Below are 21,271 nucleotides of genomic sequence, written 5' to 3' on the forward strand. Positions count from 1 at the left end.
ATTTTCAGCACCTGCAAGATGTTACAACTGGAAAATTCCAGTACCTGAAACTTGCCTTCATGTGTGTATTAAAAACATTGCTTGAAATGACTTTTAGGCTATCTATTGCAAATATATGAAACAGAAATGATTTTCCTGATTTGACCTGTGTCCCATACCCATAATCACTGCATAATTTTGAATATCTCTAAGGACATAAGGTGTCTCATTTATACACAATATTCCAAAATCTAAAAGACTTGGGTCCCGCCCGAGAATTTTAGATAAAGTGTGTTCAGACTGCGCTGCAAACTAAAGTTCTCTGCGCTGACTGTGACAGCTTTTCTAACTTAGCCTCTGTGAGACAGAAATATGTGAGGCCTGCAAATGAGAGCAAGGTCAGCAGCAGGGAATCTTCCCCAGAAGCATGGAGAGATTCCATTTCTTCCTGACACAGCAGGTGTTCGCAGACAGTCATAGTATGTAAGGCTAACTACTAAAGAGAAGGCAGAGGAGGTCTCACTATTTGGGGCCTGGATAGTTGGGGATTATGAGAAATGTAAAACATATTTTTCCTTTCTTTCACTGTCCCTGAAACAGTCAGTCAGCCAAGGGGCTAGTGGTGAGCATTTCATTCATGCTTTTAGCAAAGTAACCAGAGCAACGCACATGGAGACAACGCCTCTTCACACTGCACGGATACTGCAGAAATATAGATTATTTTACTTTTCAGATACTGACACACAATACATTAGAATATCGTTCAGTTGAATGACTAAGGTGTATGAACTTAACTTTAGTGGAATGATGGCATAGCCAGAGTCATCTGTTAAATACATCAGTGTTTCAAATGCACAAAACACCCACAGGGATTCCATCGGCCCCTCAGTGGCATTCTCAGATTGACCAAACGGTATGCAGTTATCTGGGTGCATATAGATTCGCATAGGTTTCTGAGCGAAGATATGACAGTTCTAACATATTCCACAGGCTCTGGACAGGTAAGGCTCTTCGTTGCTTGGATGGCATCCCAGTTTGGTGCATGACTCTTCTATGGCTGGCAATGATCTCACACAGCAGACCTTCTGTGGGCTTCAGAGCATACATACACCTTGATCTCTGCGACACTCCTGAATGTTTCATTTGTGAGATACTCACTTCATGGGGAAAGCAGCCCTAGACTCTCCCCAACAGATCATCAGGATGTCCATTCATATGTAATTAACAGGAAGAAAAAAATCTAAAAAATTAAACTTGAAGCACAAGTGGAACATGAACTAGCATGTTTGTGTCTTGTTTCGGGGGCAGAACCTCAACAATGAATGACACAGAGAAAATGTCACCATCAGAAAGAAGAGCTGTATTTTATACCCACGTCTTACACAGAAAAAACTCTAAGCCCTTGGCCAGCATCCATGGTTTAGTTCACAAGCAACTGGGAGGCAGGAATGTTCTGGTCTGTTAAAGTAAAATTAAAATTGAGGTTTCTTTATGCAGCAGCTGCAGCAGAGGAAGACATTGGGTCTTTGTTATCAAGTTGGTCTTTGAAAGAAAATCAGCCTCCCGTCAGGGACCCTGATCTAGCATGATGAAAGGCGCAATGACAATGAGGTTTCACCACAGGGCCATATACACTAGATATCTGGGACATTATAAGAGCTACCTCTGTCTTAGAAGAAAGTCATCAGAGACAGCAATGACATTGGTGTACTAAAAGCCACCAGGCACCCACCTTGACCAAGCAATACCTCATTGAGTGCACAGGGACTAACACTGGGAGGAAAGAGAAAGAGCCAAACTTTTATCAGAGTCTCCTATTGTATTGCAATTTTTATGAGCTGTTTTCCATTCATTGCCTTCAGTTCATTGATGGTATTTCTGGATGCATCTGTTTGTCTGCTGTTATTGGCTTATTTTAATTCATTACGTTATTTCATTTAACAGCATAAGTGCACTAAGGCATAGTGTTGCATACATGCTCAGCCTATTATCTCTAGAAATACTGATGCAATGTAGAATAAATTAAGATAGTAGGCTATGGCAGGCAAAAACAGTTTCATACACCTTCAGACCCCCGAGAGTCTATGAACTAGAGAAAGCTGAAAGAATCAGTTAGATAACAAGCCACGTGGAGTGAATCTGGGGAGACACTGTTTCAGACTATGGAGAAAAAAGGCTTTTGCCATTGCAGACACTCATAGGAATTTTGTTTTGGAACTGTTAGAGGAAATGGCTGAGATGTAACATTTTGTTAATGGCCTGCAGCTGGAGAGTAAATACCTCGCTGCTCTCTGAGTTCTATACCTCGGTAGAATTTATAGGAAGAAAACCTTTGTAAATTTCATGACTGCTAGTGATGGTGACATGCTTTCAAACTGTGTGGCTTGGGGCTGGAGAGATGGCTGAGTGGTTAAGAGCACTGTTGCTCTTCCAGAGAACCAGCGTTCAAGTCCCAGTAATGACTTAGAGCCATCTGTAACTCCAGTTCAAAGCTATCTGACTCCCTTTCCTGACCTTCGTGGGTTAAAGGCATACATGTACACACACACATACATGTACACACATACATACACATGAACAAAATAATCATATAAATAAGTAAATCTCAAAAAATTCATACTCTGTAGCCTAAGAATCCAGTACCTGGTGTTTGTTTTCTGTTTCAACTAAACAAGGTTTCGAAGGCAGAGCTTCCCAGTTCAAATTTCCAAACAATGTCCCTGTTGTTTGTATAAGAGCGTCTCTGAGGCCAAGACTTCCCCGTCACAGGAATACCTGGAGTTTAGCAGTGCAGGTGGGGCAGCTGGAAGCTGCACTCCACTGTCGCGGTTCGCCTTACTCTCACTGCACTGTCAAGATGCGGCTTAAGAAGCGGGAGACGTGCACATGCAGTTTATTAGCACGTGTGTTTTAATGGGAAATTTGTAAAAGTCCCAAGTTAGGTTTACATAACTTCTAAAGGAGGGCTTGTTCATCTGTGGTTCACAAGTCAAGTCCAGCCCGCCACAAAACTCTTTAATCCTGTACACTCAGTGGATTTATGCTCGTAACCCACAGAAGCCATTGAGCACTCTGATGGACTGCTTACGGAGGGATCAGTGTTTGACTTAACTTGGTTTTCTTTACAGACTTCATATACATTATTGCTTTCCAATACTATCATCTTAGAAAACAAATAGAAATATACTTATGATAAAACAATGACTGACTTTCTTGAAATGTTTAGGACCAGCAAAACAACCACACATAAAAACAATATATTTAAGAAACAAAAATAATAAGTGAACGATTTAAATTACACTCTTAAAGTAATGACTTCAAGGTTCCCCAGAGACGACCAAGCAATGTAGAAAAATCTCAACACGGGTACAGCAGATTTCTGACTTCCAAATTTACAGGATGCAGAACTGAGCTCAGTATCTGGGATTCTGCAACTCTGGAGAACAGACACTGTCAAAAATCACTTCTTTTTTAAAAAAAAAATTAAAACAGCAAGATTGTTTTAAAAGTAAGAAAACAGTCCAAAGGAATGGCTATGATGAAAACATTTGTGTTACTCTTTCCATCAATGGGAGCTACATAGTCTGCCGGTGAAGAACGTGAGACAAACAGATGGTTTTCATTTAGTGGCTGGTCCCCCATATCTGTGTCAGATAAAATCATAGCACTTATTATGTGTTACCATGGATACCATGAAGATACTGCCATCCACTAATACTATTAGAGGAAGACAACATAGTTTTCAGGGACTAGTCCTGTTCTGCCTTCATAAGTCGCCTTCAGCCACCCTGGCTCCACTGATGGGTGTACTGGTCAAAGGAAGAAACAAACAAAGGTTACTCAGGTGACTCAGCTTCAAATAATTACTGTAAACTAATGAACCAACTATCACCTAAGAATCTATGTACACAGGTTATTGGAGTACAGCCTCTCCAAAGTTGGAAAGTTCTTTGTACTCACACAATTAGATGAACTGTATTTGTCCAAAACACCACCCCCTCCTCATTTTTTGTAAACAAGACGTACTTGCCTGGCTAGCCTTGTGAGACTCATTATGTAGCTTCTGACTGTTCTCTAACTGGCAATCCCCCTGCGCTTCCATGTCTCTTGTGGACACATGAGTAAATGCTCCCAGAAGGGAGTCTGGGATCTAGAAAGGGTATTGTGTTCACTAAGGAAAGCCTACGGAGCTGACCTTGTCTAAGCACCCAGCCCCATGTCCCTTCAGTAAACCACACTTATACTCACCGTTGGAGAAGATGGCCCCCTGGGGGAAGGACAACTCATGGCTATGCTCTGCTTTGCAGGAGTACATGGCTTTGGCTTGGCTGAAAGATCAAGGCAGTTTATAAAACAACACTCAATTCAAATATAGCGAAAACTATTCTTAGCTAATGTTAATGTTAATTAGAATACAAAATAAAATGTGCACAAAGAGGTCTCCATCAGTGTGTTCTTCACAGACTGTTGGGATCTTTATAACCGTGCTTCACTGATGCAATGGAAACCCTTCATCCTAAGGAGACAATGCAGCTCCTAATGAATAGCAGAGGCTGGTTTTAAATATGCTATAATTTGTTAGAAATCTGAAGACCAGACTGCTCTCCCCACTTTAATTTTCAGATTTCCTCAGACCCAAAGATATGATAAATACACTGATTAGTTGTGATGTTAGGATAGCAGCTGAGGTTAGCATTGAATAACCAGCAACTGCCACCTCACTGTCAGGGAAGTGAGGGCCACAGATGCAGGCTTTGCAACCCAGAAAGGTATTTATGTACCCCTTAAAAACAACAACAGCACACACACACACACACACACGCACACACACACTCACACACACACACACATGCACACACACACACACACACACACACACACACACACACACACAGAGAGCAAACCCTATACCCGGTACCACATGCTCTATGCAGCCAGAGTCTGGTGTCCTAAGAGCTGACAGAATTTTGGGCTTTTGTGCGATGTCTGATCTAGAAACAGTGGCGCCAACACTAAAGCTCCACCATCCAACGCTGACCAGGAAGTATGTCACCAGCAAGTCCCCTCTCCTCTTCCACATTCAGTTGTGTTCCAAAGACTTGTGACTTCCGGACTCCTGACTCCACCTACCATCTCTTCCAGCAGCAGAGCCCAAGACAATGTCATTTCCGGTTTTATTGATTTGATGGCTTCCCTGGCACCCTCCAACCTCTCAGTTGCCTGTTGTGGTCACCTGCCGTCTTATTATTACAGAGCAAGCCAAGGGCAATCTCATACCCATCAAAACCTGAGTGTTGTAGCCCCCTTGGCATTCTTCACAGCTTTAGTGACTGCAGGCCAGGCTTTCTCCCGACCACTATTCTTTGTTTTCTGCCTGGCTCATAAGTAAAACCATTTTCTCCAGACCATTGTGCTGTCTCTTTTCCCCACTCTGTAAATTCTGCTGCCAGGCATGTCCCCTCCTCCTACGCAGCCACTGATGTCTGTAGGTTTCTCTACGACATAGAATGTCACGCTTTCTTCTGGCATTCATTTCCAATAGTCTCACCTGTCCCCCAGCTCCTCAACTCAAGTCTAAAACATTCCTGTCTCCTTTTATAAGCACAAACAGAATTTAGAAACTAAACTACCATTTTCCTGATGCTTATCCTCAGACACTTGGCATCCTTCTCTGACCACTTCTTCCTTGCCCTCTGTAAGCATGCGTCCATCCTGAGACCAGCCCTGAAAAGTCCTGCTGACAGGTTTCTGCCAGTTCCACCCAGAATGCCCGACTATCCTCTCTGCCACAGTCTCTGAGAAGTCACTTGTATGAACTGTGTGCATATTTTATTATTACTGTCTGCTCAGCAGCAGCCAGGGCCCACGTGGTTCTCAGAGGACCAAGACTATCCACTAAAATGATGGTTAGACATTTCCTGCCTCTACCCTATCATCCTGTCCATAGCAGGGTCTCTGTGAATTCTTCAGAAGGAACACCAAACAGGTAGGGGACAGGCCTGGAAAGAGCCCCATGTGCAGCTCAGTTCCACTAAACAGTACAAAAGACCTCACAGGAGTCTCGTGTGCTTCACGTTCAGAAATGTATTAAAAGCTTGAAAATCTCACATGATTATAATTTCTAATTTCAATTATAATCACAACAATAATACTTACTTTGAGGTAGAGAACACCTCTAAGATACCTGCCATATATTTCAAAAACATTAGTGTCTATATTTACATCCAGTGTGGTAAATGCAGAATTATGACCTTCCTTTAAAAAGGGAGCATGGACTACAGAAATGCATAACTATGGGGCACTATAAATGGTGACCCAAAGGTTTGGATGAGGGCCCACCTGCCCCTGAGGGGGTTGTGTGGTTCAGTGTATAGGACTCAGTGAAAATTAAGGGTGCTGTCCATGGGTACTGGGCTGGTTGACAAAGGGATCCTCTGCTGTGGGATGGTCTTTCTGTACACTGTGAATATGTGTTGCTCTCACTGGTTGATAAATGAAACTCATTTGGCCTATGGCAAAGTAAAATAGAGCCAGTTGGGAAAACCAAGCAGAGATACAGGAGAAGAAGGGCAGAGTCTGGAGGGAGTTAGCCAGCCACTGAGAAAGCAAGACATGTAAAAAAAAGGTAACAAACTACAAACCACGTGGTAAAGCATAGATTTAAAAAAAGAGCTGATTTAAATGTAAGAGCTAACTAACAATAAACCTGAGCCATTGGCTAAGCATTTATAATTAATATAAGCCTATGAGTGGTTATTCGGGATCTGGCAGGCGCAAGAGAAACCTTGGATTACAAACCTGGAAGTCTCTGTTAAATCCTATTAGAATATAAAGTTATTAAAATGCATAGGCTGCTTGTTAAACATCTAAGTGTGTCTTTATCATACGAATGCCTGCTCACTTCACCAAAGCAAGCCTTGCCTTGCTGGGTTATCTTCATAATTATAGTTTTAGTCAGCTTCCATATCTGTAGGCTCTTCCTCAAATGAAGATTCAACCAAACACACTCAAGTATTCAGAGAAAAATGCATCTGTCCTGAACACATACAGATCTTTTCTTTTCTTTTTTTTTTTTGGTCAGTATTTCCTAAGTAACATGGAAACATCTGCTTACATAGAATGTATTTGCTAGGTATTTTAAATATTCTAGTGATGGCTATATCCAGGCAGATATAGGTAGTTATTATGCAAATGCAGTGCATGACATATGAGAGAGTGAACAGCTATGAATTTTGTACCCTGGAAGGAAGGTCTTAGAATCAGTCTTTATATGGATAGAGGAGGGTGGCTTGTTGAGTTTTTACTCAACAGAAAGACTACTTAGCACTTCATAATAGAAGTGCTCCATCTAGTGGAGCAATTCAGCCATACAGTGGCTTTCAACCTTCCTAATGCTGAAACCCTTTTAACACAGTTCATGTTGTGGTGACTCCCAAACAAAAAATTATTTCATTGCTACTTCACAACTATAATTTTGCTAGTTATGAATTGTAATGTAAATATCTAATATGCAGGATGATTTTAGAGGTCGTGTCCCACAGGTCGTGAACCATTGCTGGGTAGCAAGGTTAAGTCTCTTACACTAACGCCAGAAGGCAACAGCAATCTCGAAGAAATGAAGTTTGTTGTGGCATGCCAGCTCAGCACTCCTGTGCCTTCTTGGGAAGAAAAGGGGTGAAGATATCTGGACAGGCGTGTGCAAGTGCCAGGTTTACGCAGTACAGCAATTATCCTACTGAGATAGCAGTGTGATTCCTCATCAGAAGTAAAAACAAAGAAAAAACAAGTTTGCAAACTATATTGGGACTTTAAACAAGGCTGAAGGGTTTGAAGGCCACCATAGCCTCTAATAACTGGCATGTGCCTGCAACCATCCTGGCAGAAGGAAAGACTAGTGTCTTCCCTTTGGCTATGAGACTGTCTCCAAGGAACTGGAATTCCTCTAGGAGTCTCATGGGGAAGGAGGAAAAAGCAGAAGCCTAGTATTCCCAAAGGGGACCTTCTCTTCCTGGAATGGATTTTACACAGTTCTGACAACTTATCAGACTACCATGTAAGAAGACAGGGATGATGGACCAGACTCCCCTTGACTGGAACTGCTTCATATCTCTTGCCTTCTCTTTAAACAAAAAACTTTTGACAGGACCCCAAAGATGGACTTGTTAAGGGAATGTAACCAGACCTCCTTTTTGTTCCTTTTCCTAAATGTGGCCACATTAAATAAATCTCCTCTCTCTCCTTTTCACTATTTCCTGTCTCTTTAATTAGCCTACTGAGGACAGGTAGACAGTCCTGGTTTATCTCATTAAAGTTCCGGGGCATGACTTGCAAAAGCCCAAGTTTTAGCCCTAACAGCTCTGAGGATATCCAAAGATTGGTGTGCGTTTAAGACAGGCTTGTTGGGAAAGTTTAAACACTTTTGTAAAAACGACAGAAAACAATAGACAACAACAACAACAACAACAAAATAACAACAACAAAAAAAACCACCCAAAACCCCAAAATGACAACAAAAACCTTTGGTTGAATGGCTTTCAGAAGAAATATACAGCAATAAACTATCCATGATTTTTTTGCTTCACGGACATAGTTATCCAGTTGTAGAAGCAAAAACATGCTCCAGTCCAGCAGAGAGGAGAGAGACAGGTCTGCTCAGGCATGATCTCATTTACATTCTTATATGGAATAACTCCTCCAAAAGGAGAAGCTAGGGAAAATGGCCATTTTCCCATTTTTATGCAATTCCATTATTCCAATTCAAACCCAAATTCCACTGCGGATTAGAGGAACTGGGACAGGAGGAGGATGGAGGAATTGGAGAAGGAAGCAGTAAGGAGCAAAGACTGGAAGACTAGAAGCTGAACTAAATCCTGTCCAGAAGGAACAAAGGCTCCTGGGCTTGCTAGTTCTGCAATCCCACACTGCATTGTGCAGTATTTTCTAGATTCTTCCAGAGAAACATTAACTTTTAAAAGTCAAGAAAATATTTTTAGCAATTACCCCTAAATGACTATTATCATAAGTGCACACAGAGACAACTAATTACAGAGATTTCCATTCTTAGAAAATTTGTTTCAAATCCTCACTCTTTTGGAGGGAATCTGCAGGGTCTCATGGGTTTGGGTGGAAGTCTCACCCCAGCCCCTGGCATCCATATACCCAAAGAGTCTGGAATGTTTGGGTGGAAGTTCTAGCCCAAACCTAATCCCCTGGGAGTTGCCTCAGTCCAGACACCACCCCTGAAGAAGCCAGCCAAATGACGACCACTCCCCAAAGATGATCAAGACCACTCCCACAAGGTATTTAAACCGCCCCTCCCTCCTCAGAACAAACTCGTGATTTCCTAGTCTTCCTTCCCCAGCTCCTCTTTAGTGAGGCTGGAAAGCCATCGGAGCATTGGTATCCATTAAACTTGGGCTTTTTCTAATTTGGTTTGATTTGGTAGTGCCGGTGAAGGGGCTTATAGGGGTGCAGAAACTTTTCATCATGTCTCTCAGGCTGGCCTCAAACTTGCCATGTGGCCAAGGATCATCCTCGTCTTCAGATCCTCATGACTTTACCTCCTGCATGTTAGGATTATAGTTGTACACTATAGTTGTACAGCATCTAGGTTATGTGGGGCTGGATCAAACCAGCGCCTTGTGTATGCCAGGCAAGTGCTCCATCAACTGAGTTACAGTCCCAGCTACAATCCTTTCCAAACATTTTAGAAGAAAGGCATCATGGGAATAATATGGCATGATGCGATTAGCAGAAGTGTTCTTCCTGGCTAAGGCCACTGGACACTGGCTTATTTCGTTATGAGAAAAACTGAGGTGGAGGCTGCCACAAATTATATCAACACAATGTGGTGATATTTTTACTACTTTATTTATTGTGTTAAAGCTTTTGAGAACTCACCGTCCTGAAGAAACCGGCTTGAGTGGCCCGGCATTTTCAAATAGTTGAGCCTTTGCTGCCACTCTGAAAAATATTTTTCAATGCACTGAGTAAATTTTAAAAACAATACTTAAAGAATCAGAATAGTTTACTATTTTTTTTTTTTGGTTTTTCGAGACAGGGTTTCCCTGTAGTTTCTAGAGCCTGTCCTGGAGCTAGCTCTTGTAGACCAGGCTGGCCTCGAACTCAGAGATCCGCCTGCCTCTGCCTCCCGAGTGCTGGGATTAAAGGCGTGCGCCACCACCGCCCGGCTACTATTTTTAAATGAAGTCAATCAGATAGGTCATTCTGTTCAATGGGATATTCAGGATTATTGAGCAAATAAGACAAAACTGGAACTGCCACCACAGTGGAACTGCTTTTTGCTTGAACGTGAAAGGGTTTGGGTTGCAACCTGCATCTCACAGAGCACGAGGCTCTACTAAACCTATAGCTTGTTTCCTGGGGCTCCTCCTGTCCTCTTCCTTTTTACCTCAGAAAGCAGGTCACAGCAGAGAGAACATTCCCTCCCCACGCAGCTCCCAGCAGAAAGCTTGTTATTGGCTCCTGTGTGGTACCAGGGAAGAATCAAAGAATCCATCAGCAAGACAGAAGAGGAGCTGTTGTTCATTCTAGTAGCACAGGGAGATATAATTATTTCCTGTGTTTCCTAAGGTAGAAGCCTTTGCTGTAAAGCAAAAGGAAAAAGCTCTGGAAAGATGTCTAATAAATGAGCTTGCTGGCTTGCATCTTGCTTCAGTCACGGAGTGTGTGTGTTCGAGGGTGGGGAGGACAGTGAGAAACTAGTAGCTACAAAATGGGAGCAACTGCAGTTACAGCATCCTTGATAATCACAGTATTTCTTAAATTCACCAAAAACATTAAATCCTACAAATGAGTCCCTAAACTTGATTTTAAAATGCTTTTTACTCATTATAATAAAGTAAATAAATTATTATTGATTTATTTACTTTTTGTGTGCATGGGGAAGTCACAGGACAACTCTTGTGAGCTGATTCTCTCCTTCCACAATGTGGGTCCTGGGATGAAACTCAGGTCCTCAGGCCGGGTGACAGTCACCTTTATCCACTGAACCATCTCACTTGTCCCAATCTTTAGTTAGAACTCTTTACGGACCCCCAACAGACAATCCTGGGACACCCCCCCGAAAAAAGCAATAATTGGAAGACAGAAGGTCTTGTCTCCTAAAGGACAGAGGGATGTTCTGTCATCTTCTCTGAGTGTCCATCTGAACCTGAATTTGTTTTCGTGGCTTTGGCTGAACACCAAGCAGGCAGACTTGCAAACAGATTCATCAAACTGGAGTTCTATAAGAAATGCTGGACACACTCGTTAACTAAAGATGTAGAAAGACAGTAATGGGCAGAAGGAAGTGCAATCCCATTCCTGTGGAGGTGAACTTAGTAACTAATATACCTTACTAAGCTTTCTACAAATAATGAAAATATCAGGAACACCCTTATATAACAGATGGTATGGCACACAGAACCTGAAGTTCAGGGAACCCATGGCTCTTCAACTTCTAGACATCTGTTCTTGTCTCTGAAGAGACCACACTCATAGCTCATGCTCATACTGCACACCTTGAAATGAGACCATTAGAAGAGACCACACGTGTGAAGATACCTAGTGTGAGCGCACAGACAACGGGAAATGCGCAGCATCTGCCATGAACATGAAAGCAGAGGAAGAGGCACTTCCTGTCTGGATTTTGATGCCTTCCTTCTTCAGGCTCCCATTCACCCCTCCACACCCTTGCTGCTCCCATTTATATAGCTATGCCCTACAAGCTTTCTACTTCTAGTGACTGCTTTGTTGAGAAGTGCTCTTTTCCCATTGCCTTCATGATCCTGGTTGTCTCTAGCCTTGTCCCATCAGTGAGACCTCAGACAGAGAAGCACAAGATGAAGGGGACAGAAAACTCTCACATGTAGAGAGCAACCATTCTGGGTGAGCTTGAAGCTGAATATGTAGTTTTAATGGAAAGGTCCATACTCCAAAGGCCATATTCTCTCTTATACATCTATTTTCAAAAGCCACGGCTCTGGATGTGGGATAGCCTTTGAGGTGATAACCCACAAGGTCCATGACAGCCTGTGCCTATAGTAACTCTCACGTTCTTTATCGAAGAGGACAGAGAGCTTAGACGTTAAAGCTACCAGACCTATAGATGAAACTATAGCTACAGAACCCCTGGATTCCTTCAGGACAGAACCAACCCCTCTGCACCGTAAGGAGACACAGTGAATACAAACTCATTCTAACTCACACTGAGCCTGGTCGCTGGTAGCCGTTGCTGGAAGCAGTGTCTAGCCTTAGCCTTCTACACATTTTTGGAGGCAGCTCTGGGTTTGATGTGACTTTGGGTGACTCTTTGGAACCTATAGAAGTTAAGCTTTGAATAGATCCACTGTAGCTCTTGTTTCCTAAAAAGAAAATCGAAGAAAACATACAAGGTATTATTAGTCATAACAATAACAAAAACACACAACAAAAGGTAGCATTTTCCTACAAGAAATGGGAAGGTACAGAATGTTCTTTGGATACAGCAGTCCATCACTGAGGGAGATCAAAGTCTACAATTACAAGACCTGATTCCCCCAGAGATGGAAAGATTCAGGGGGGAAATGTCACAGCATACATAAGTTTTTAAATCCAAGCTCAAATACAAAGTAGAGAAGTTTCACTGGTTCCTCCACTAACCTTGTCCCTGACCAGTCCCCCTCAATGTCCAGCCAGGAACAGTGGAATAATGCTAGCCAGCATGGGATCCAGGCCTGCTCACCTTCAGCTGCAGAGATAGATCTGAGAGAGGAGGAGGCAGAGGCTCTTTTCAGTCCCGAGAGCCCATAGGGCCCTTTCTTGACGAGGTCTATGGGGGGAGAGACGTCCCCTGGGCTGGTGACCGAGGCCACACTCTGGCAATCTGACTCCACATCTGTTTTGGTTGCATCTTCTCGAGAACTTGACTCTGGGCTAGTTGTCCAGAGACCCAGACTCTTCCGTCCGTTGGAAGATGACGGGGATGCGATCCAGGGAATGCCACCAGACTTCTCCCTGGGCTGGCAGGAAGTTGACTTTGTGGTGCTGTTTTGCTCAGAGGAGTGGGAAGAGAGTGACTCTATGCTGCCCATGGGTGTGCTGTCTGGGCTGCTGCTGTAGGAATCACCTAGGAGGAGGCAGACAAGGGCAACAGAGGCAACAGGTCAGGAACATGAAACAGCATGACCAAAGCCTTCCTGCCCTCAGTCCACCGTGCCTTTCATAGCCGCCCCACCCCACTATGGTGGGCCTAGTGTGGTGGGCCTGGTGTGGTGGGCCTGGTGTGGTGGGCCTGGTGTGGTGGGCCTGGTTTGGTGGGCACTGGTGTGGTGGGCACTGGTGTGGTGGGCCGTGGTACGGTGGGCCCTGGTGCCGTGGGCCTTGGCCTTGCATGGTAGACTATCCTCAGTGCTAGGAGAAGGCTTTAAGGTTCACCTTTGATGGTGATGAATGTGATTTGAACACAGTCTCCGGGATAATTAACCACTGTAATGGAGCATTGTGGACTGAATTGAAGTTGGACAAAGACTGCCTGTGACATAAGACTCAGAAGTAAGAGAAATAGGCTCCTTTCATGATATTATATATTTTTAAAATCAATGGAAGAAACACATTTCTAGAGACGTATTTTTGCCTTTTATCTTTCTGCTCACTGGTGGCTCTCAGTTTCAGGTACCAGGTCTGTTCAAAGCACCGCTGAATTGCAGCAGCACATGACAAGCTGCTGACAGCCGGGGAAGAAGCTTTAGTTTCATTTCCTCCTGTGAATATAGTCACACGTGAAACAGGCCGCTGACTGGAACGCGACTCATGGGAGAGTGTGTCTAGCCTGCACAAACCCTGCGTGTAAGTGCAAGCAGGGAACAAAACGAACAAAAGCCTGGGTCACTGGGCTGATTGTTCACTGTTTCTAGAAGTAAAATTATCATAAGTCAGAGAAATCACAGTGAATCTTGAAAATATACCTAAGTCAAATTTTACTAGACCATTTTCTGTTAAGGCTTTCCTTTTGTTTCTTTCCTCTCTTTGGGACAGTCTGACATCTAAGAGCTGATTCTTTAAGAACACAATGTGAAAGAAAGCCAGAAAATGTCTTTTCAGTATGACAAGATCTGGCTTTCTTATGTGCTATTCTAACAACGGACAAAACCTGCCACAAGTAGCACCCGGTGTCCTTAATCACGACCCCAGAAAAGAAGTAGAGAGCAAACTACTTCTTTTTCCTTTTGTGGTATTAATGAGTTTGCTTATCAAAGGAGTCTTACCACAAAACTGACAGGGACTGTATCAGGGCTAGAAGAGGGGTGTTAGGAGAAAAGCACCCACAAGAACATCTGCTTATTCCTAATTATCAAGAAGCAAGGTCAGAATAAACAGAACGAGAGAGGCTCTGCCCTCAATGGAGCACACTTACTATCGGGCTCCGCCAGGCATGGTGTGTACCTTCCTCTGGGCTTCCGGGAACCTGTGGATAGGCAGATGGCACGGGTCCTTCGGGATCCAGACCGAGACTGGGGCTGAGGAAGAGGAATGTTTGGGTCTGGGGCAGTATGGAAAATCTACAGAGAAGAAAAATGGATTGAGGTCAATAAGACACCCTATGCACCCACATGGTAGAAGCTTCAACAGCTATGAAAAATTTTTTAGGAGTGCAGGGGAAGCTTCATACAAAAGCTCCCCTGTGGTAATCCACGATTTCTTGCATCTACTGAATAAAACCTCTTTTTTTAAATAAACTTTGGGTTTTCAGCTTTGCTGTTCCCCACAGCTTATGGTGGAAGTGAGGTCTGATAACTTTATGAATCCATGAGCAAGCGTCTGCACCCAGAAACTCCTCTTCTTCAAACTGTGGTGTTTGGGAAAGTATAAGCCAAGGCGAGGCTTGGGTCTATGTGGCTTTCCGCAGAGGAGCTCCTCGCAATGCTGGGAAAAAAGTATGAGATGCTGAGGGCTCCGGGCTGCCAACGAGGTGGGGTTAGCCTTCAGATGTGCTAACCACATGGTATGGGATGTTCCGTATGCAGTGACTGAGGACATCATTATGTGGTCACTAGGAAAGGACTTTGGGCAGGTATATGGCATCATCCCCCAGAAGAAGCAGATCAGGCATAATGAGTTAACTAGGCTTGCACAACATCCCATTCCACACTTACTATAAGAACTTCGGCTTTTATGAAGAACCTTTTTTAGGTTTAGACTCCACTTTCTAACCATCCCCACCCTCATTCTGAGACAGGGTCTTGCATGGAGCCCAAATGAGCTTCACATTCAATGATTTTGATTCTCAAGGGCTGAAGATTAGAGCTGGGCACTTCCACATGGGACCTCATTTCTTTCTTTTATTAGGACTATTGGAATTACTATAAAAAAGACTCTAATTCCAGAGGTATGAAGACAATAGGCTAAATCACATCGAAACACAAGCAAAGCGAGAGTAAGCTGAGCACCACCCACTAAAAAAAGGAACTTCAGAAAGTCATGGCTGGAGGAGATCTCATTAGGACACTCAGAGGACTTGAAGCACCCAATGATTAGGTGACAACAGGAGTCAAAGTCCCTGCAGAGAAGCAATCTATGAAACTGACAAGACGGGCATTTGGCAGGAAGCTCAGATCATAAAGAAAAGCGCATAGACAACACAACCACCTTTTCATAGTGCTCAATCAGGATTTCAACCACTATGTTCTGAAACTTGATGTTCATCATGGCAGCCACAGTTTCCTCCTGCGCTCTCATCAAGGTTGGGCCAAATATGACGCCGAGATTTGAGACGGTCATGAGATTTTGTTGGCTGTGCAATGATACTCTGAAAATAAAGAACATTAGTATTCAATGTAAATTTTCAATAGTTAAGAAATGTTCTTTTCAAACTTGGTGTGTAAAGAAAATGAAAGCTATATATGTCACTAGAGGCCAGTTTCCCTGTCAGCCTTGCCTATTCTTAATGGGTGTGAGTAGAAACTATATCAAAAAGGAAGAAAGTTATTTGTGAGATAAACAACAAATTACTGCACAGTACTGGTCACATTGCTCCTTGGTAGAACCGGACTTATCCCCCCTCTCCTGCTGTGCTCTGGCATCTCTTATCGAACCCCCCCTTTCTCTTCTCCTTAGGTGCCAAACAGAGGGAAATAACAAATGCTTAAAGGGAAAGAAATAATTACCTTCACTTAATCATTATATAGTATGTATAAATTCACACTGAATCATCATGTCTATCAATGTCAGTTAGAGATGTAATAAGGGGCTGGTGAGATAGTTCAGTGAGAAAAAGTTTCTGCTAGGCAAACTTGATGACCCAGGCCCCTAGGTAAATGGAGATAATGGATTCTGGAAAGTTGTCCTCTGACCCCACAGGTACATTGTGGCATGCCTGCACTAGCCCCCATAATAAAGAAAAAATATATTTTTAGCATTTAAAGAAAGAAGATAAGATGCTAACACTGGACAAATAAAACTAATAACTATAAAGGTTAAACTACTAAGGAAAATAAATCTTTGTTTTTTGTTTGCTTATTTTTCCTGAATTAGATGCAAAGTCCATAGAAAATCATTCAGCTGTTTGGTATTTCTACATTGTACTTATTGTATAACAGCTAGTTAGAGAGTAGGTGAGCTGACATCATATTTGCAGTCAAAGAATTACTGTGGACCAGTTCTCAATCAGCTTCATATACAATTCCACTTTACTTGGAAATTCTGGGGATTGAATTCAAAAGTATCCAGGCCTGGTGGTACAAAACCCATTATCCCAGACACTTAGGAGGCTGAAACAAGCAAATGAGAGGCTCATACTCTACCAGTGAGGTACACCAGCTCTATATGCTGCCCTTCATCACTACAGTGAGGCAGTCATCCCCGCCATACAAATAAAAAGTTGTCTATCCATCTATCCTCCATCTGTCCATCTATCCTTCTTCTTCTTCTTCTTCTTCTTCTTCTTCTTCTTCTTCTTCTTCTTCTTCTTCTTCTTCTTCTTCTTCTTCTTCTTCTTCTTCTTCTTCTTCTTCTTCTTCTTCTTCTTCTTCTTCGTCGTCGTCGTCGTCGTTGTCTCCTCCTCCTCCTCCTCCTCCTCTTCCTCCTCCTCTTCCTCCATCATCATCATCATCATCATCATCTACTTTCCCATCATCAAACCACTTGCCTATCTATCTACTTACCTGTTGTTCTATATAAAATTTAAACTACATGATTGAACATGTATAACACCAAATTCAGAAGAAAATCTTTGAGAAAAAATGTGAACCCAAGGAGTAATCTTCATTGTCAGTGTGACCTGAGGAAAGCTGTTGACCCTAGTAGTATCTAGCACTGGTCTTCAAACTCACCACTGTGACACACTTAAGAGAACTGGAAAGATAATAAACACCATCCACTCCTTCATATGATTGCAAGTTGGCATGAATTGTTTTTCACTAGTTTAACAGTCACAGAGGATACAATTATCTGCATATTGGAAACATATGACACACAGACAAACACATATCTTAAAAACAAACTGTACACCATTTTCTAACACTCATTCAAGGGTTACAAGAGCAACCACATAATACCATCGTCAACTTTACAAAGACACGAATGAGTTTATCTTAACGAGACTGAAAAGTCATTAAACGAACACCACGAGCCACATAATTACTTGAGCAGGTGTTTTATCAAGATGTCCAGCATCTCTCTGTTTTTCTCTGGCAATTTGTGCACCAATGCATGGACGGCCTCCACCCTGTAGTTCTGGTCATCTGACTCTGTTATGGAGAAAGGGTTACAGATGTAATTGTATTCAAACCTGCAGTGTAAACATTAGTCATGTGAACATCATAGGCAATCCGACCATTCATGTCTTAAAGTGTCGCTTCATCATAATAACAACATAATAATATGTTAACCACACCTTTTAGGCTAAGAAATGTTGAGTAAGTTTGTCCATGACTGTAAAGTTAAGGAGTAGAAAACCCAAACTGCATGGCTTTGCAGCTTGTTCTTCATCACTGAACTATATCTCTCTGGCCTAAGTCATCGCCTGCTTGAGTTTATCAACCAAACACAAGATAGACTTTCAGGAATGTGATGAACATGCATATACGTGTGTGTGTGTGTCTGTGTGTGTGTGTGTGTGTGTGTTTGTTTCTTTATACATGGAAAATGTGAGTTGTAGATGTTAGTGTAGACGCCTAGTATGCTAATAGGTATGATTCACATTCCAACATGGAAATATGTTAAAGCCCCAACCCTGAGTGACCAGAGGGAGCCAGCATTCCTCTCCTCAGTTCACAGTCAAAGGAAACATTCAGTGTGACCTTCCTGATGTGATGACATTGTGCAAGCAGAAAGCAGTGAACTCACAGTGACACTGGGAAATCTGAAATTTGAGACATCACCTCAGCAAGTCCAGTCCTGCCAGATTGAAGCTTGGGTACAACCTGCCTGTAACATTTCAGAAGGAACTGACATCCCCCATTGTCAGTAACACGTTTGGGCACAGGGGCCAAGCCTTTCAAGGCTTTATGCAACCTTTTTATGTGACATCACCATATCACCTAGACACACCTGTATGGAGACGGAGGCAAGAACCCAGCTCTAGGATAATTCTGAGGACTAAGTCTTGATGCCAAGACTCTGAAACACCTGCTACAGATGTGAAGATAAGATTATTTAGAACAAAGGCCAGGGTGATCAAAGGTACCCATGTGAATCTGATAGGATGGGAAAAAGAATAGGCTATAAATACATTAGACCTACAGAGACCCTTTATTGAGTGAGGCAAAGGGGCACCTTTTAATTCTAACCTTCAAGAGCTAGAAGCAGGAAAGTGGACACATGTTCAAGGCCAGGGTGGGCTACCAAATTAGACTGCTACAGTGTGAAACCCTGTCTCAAAAACAACAAAACCCCATTTACCAACCCAAGCACTCAACTCAACAAATAAACTTAAAAAAATGAAGAGAAAAATATCATTGTGCAGCTTCCCAGTTCCTTGACGCTGCTTAATCCTCTTTTCCAGTTAGTTCTCTACTGTCTCCTAGAGTTCCAGCAATGCTTCCCTTACTGAATCAGCTAAAGGAAATGTCAAACTTATTAGTTCATTATCCATTCAAGAACCCAACTTACTGTGTGAATCCTTGCCTGAGACCATACTCAATAATGAGTTCCAAAGATGGAAGTAAAGAAAATCTCCCACCTAAAGCATGTATTTGAACAACAAAAATCCACCTAGCTTATAGTCCTGGCTCTTATTGCACACTCATGTCTTGGACAAGTCATTCATCTACTCTAGGTCCTGACTGGCTCATCAACAAAACAAGATAATATTCATTGGGTCCTATTCATTCTTGCAAAGATGAAGAACATGTCAAATGGAGAGCAATCAGGAGAAAACTTAGAAAAGTGTGGTGTTATTATGTAGTCAGTCATAATTGCTGAATTTAAAACTAAGTCACTCATGTGTCCTGACACTTTCATTGGCAGACCATGCTTCTGGGGCATTTCAAAGTCTGGAAGCAAATGAAGGGAACTAACTGGTTTGTTTGTTTGTTTGTTTTTCTGTAAAGAACAAATAATACTCTTTACAATAACTGCAATCATATCTATGCACTTCCAGCAAGAGCTGTAAATTATATATTACTAACTTCTCAGGTCTCTCATACTTATAGTATTCCAGGCCCCAACTCTGACTTTCCAATTAAATCCACTAATTAGCATTAAGACAGTCAATGACATAATAAATGACATGAATCTGTGACTATAACAAGTAATGTCAGGGGTAAGGGTATTAACAGAAGAATTTGTGCTGGCTCATAATATTTGACTGGTTTTTCAGGTTTGGGTATATAGTATGTAAGTGTGACTATTGACATAACTTGTAACATACATTTGTAAGCATGTTTGTGTCATTGGGCTAGAAAAATGGTTCTGTGATTAATGGCCCTTACTGCACTTGCAGAGGACCTGGGTTTAATTATCATCACCCATATCAGAAAGCATACAACTGCCTGTAACTCCAATTCCAAAGGATCTTAATATCCTCTGGACTTCAGAGTTTTTCACACAGTGCACACAAAGTCATGAAGGCATAACCACCTTAGTAAAATTTTAAAACTTTTCTCTCAGAGAAAATGTGTTTTGTCACTCAAATACAAAATTAGAACTTCTCACAGCTTTTTCTAATCACATCACTCTGTCACCTCAATAACAATGGGTTTGGGGATGGATAGAGTTGGTGGTCATAGTTTGTTTTATTAGAGGACAAAATATTTAGTTTACTGTGTAATTTTTATTGGCTTTCAAACCACAGTGCAAGCTATTAAATATCATTTTGGCAATATTTTTAAGCAATATGTGAAAGAAATCTAAAGAGATTTAAACTTCTGTGTTTAAGTAACCTACGCTAAAACTTCCTCATTCAGATGCTTTAGGTGAAAGCATACTTACTGACAGCAATGATGAAGTCCTTGTGCAATTTGTAAGTCATCAGTGGTTCCGCAAGACACCTGTAAGAGAGAAGCAGTGAACATCTAGAACCATAGAAACTTCAGTCTCCCCACATTTGAAGTCTTCTTTAAAAACCCCATGATTGTTTTTTGCCAATTAAAGTTGAAGCAAGGACTAACAAAATAATTGTCTGGTTTGTAGTTGACAAGGTCCTAGAAGGGAGCCAGACAGTGCTGCAATGCAGAGATAGCCGCTGTCCCTAAGAACTCGTACCACAGCTATGGGAAAAGAGACACAACACTGAGGCTGTAGCACGGCTGGTAGAGCGCTGCAGAATATGTGCTACACTGTGTGAAGATGTCACTGTGAATGGGTGGATAAAGAGCTGAATGGCAAATGGCAGGGCAGGAGAAGATTGGCGGGATTTCCAGGGAGGAAAGGAGAGAACTCTGGGAAGAAGAGAGGTGGGGAATTCACCAGCAGACTTGGAAAAACTCAGATGTACAGAAATGGAGATGAGGTTAAAAAAAAAGCCACATGGTAGAATGTAGATTATTAGAAGGAGATTAATTTAAGTTACAAGAGCTAGCTGAGAAAAAGCCTAAAGAAGTCTCAAAGAAAGTGTGACGAGAAAGCTTGCTACAAATGGCACCCCATGTTAGGCTCCAATGAAGTGCTTATCTAATTATTCTTTATCAGTAAAAATTCAGGAGCCAAATATCAGGGTAAGAACTTGATTGATCAGAGAAACAGCGAAGAAGTGACCAGTGACCTCCTTTCTCTCTCCTTCCTTGATCCAAAGGGGTCAAGTATCTTCTTAGCCCCACCCTTCTACTTCCTGTGTCTCTCTAAAACCTCTATGCCTAATTTTGGTAAACTAGTA

At 42.3% G+C, this 21,271-nt stretch overlaps 1 protein-coding gene across 1 annotated transcript in view; it reads right to left on the minus strand.

Moving 5' to 3' along the window:
• Positions 1 to 679: 679 nt before the first annotated feature.
• Arhgap42 (Rho GTPase activating protein 42) overlaps positions 680 to 21,271 on the minus strand; it is a 215,109-nt gene continuing 194,517 nt past the window's right edge. The window contains 9 exon segments of the mRNA XM_038321482.1: positions 680 to 3,788; positions 4,228 to 4,307; positions 9,880 to 9,942; positions 12,188 to 12,344; positions 12,704 to 13,087; positions 14,375 to 14,519; positions 15,607 to 15,766; positions 17,600 to 17,705; positions 20,389 to 20,447. Of these exon segments, the coding sequence (XP_038177410.1) occupies positions 3,700 to 3,788; positions 4,228 to 4,307; positions 9,880 to 9,942; positions 12,188 to 12,344; positions 12,704 to 13,087; positions 14,375 to 14,519; positions 15,607 to 15,766; positions 17,600 to 17,705; positions 20,389 to 20,447 (1,243 nt within the window). The 3' untranslated portion in view covers positions 680 to 3,699.

This window comes from Arvicola amphibius, chromosome 3 (genome assembly GCF_903992535.2).
Source record: "Arvicola amphibius chromosome 3, mArvAmp1.2, whole genome shotgun sequence".
Classification (NCBI taxonomy): Eukaryota; Metazoa; Chordata; class Mammalia; order Rodentia; family Cricetidae; genus Arvicola; species Arvicola amphibius.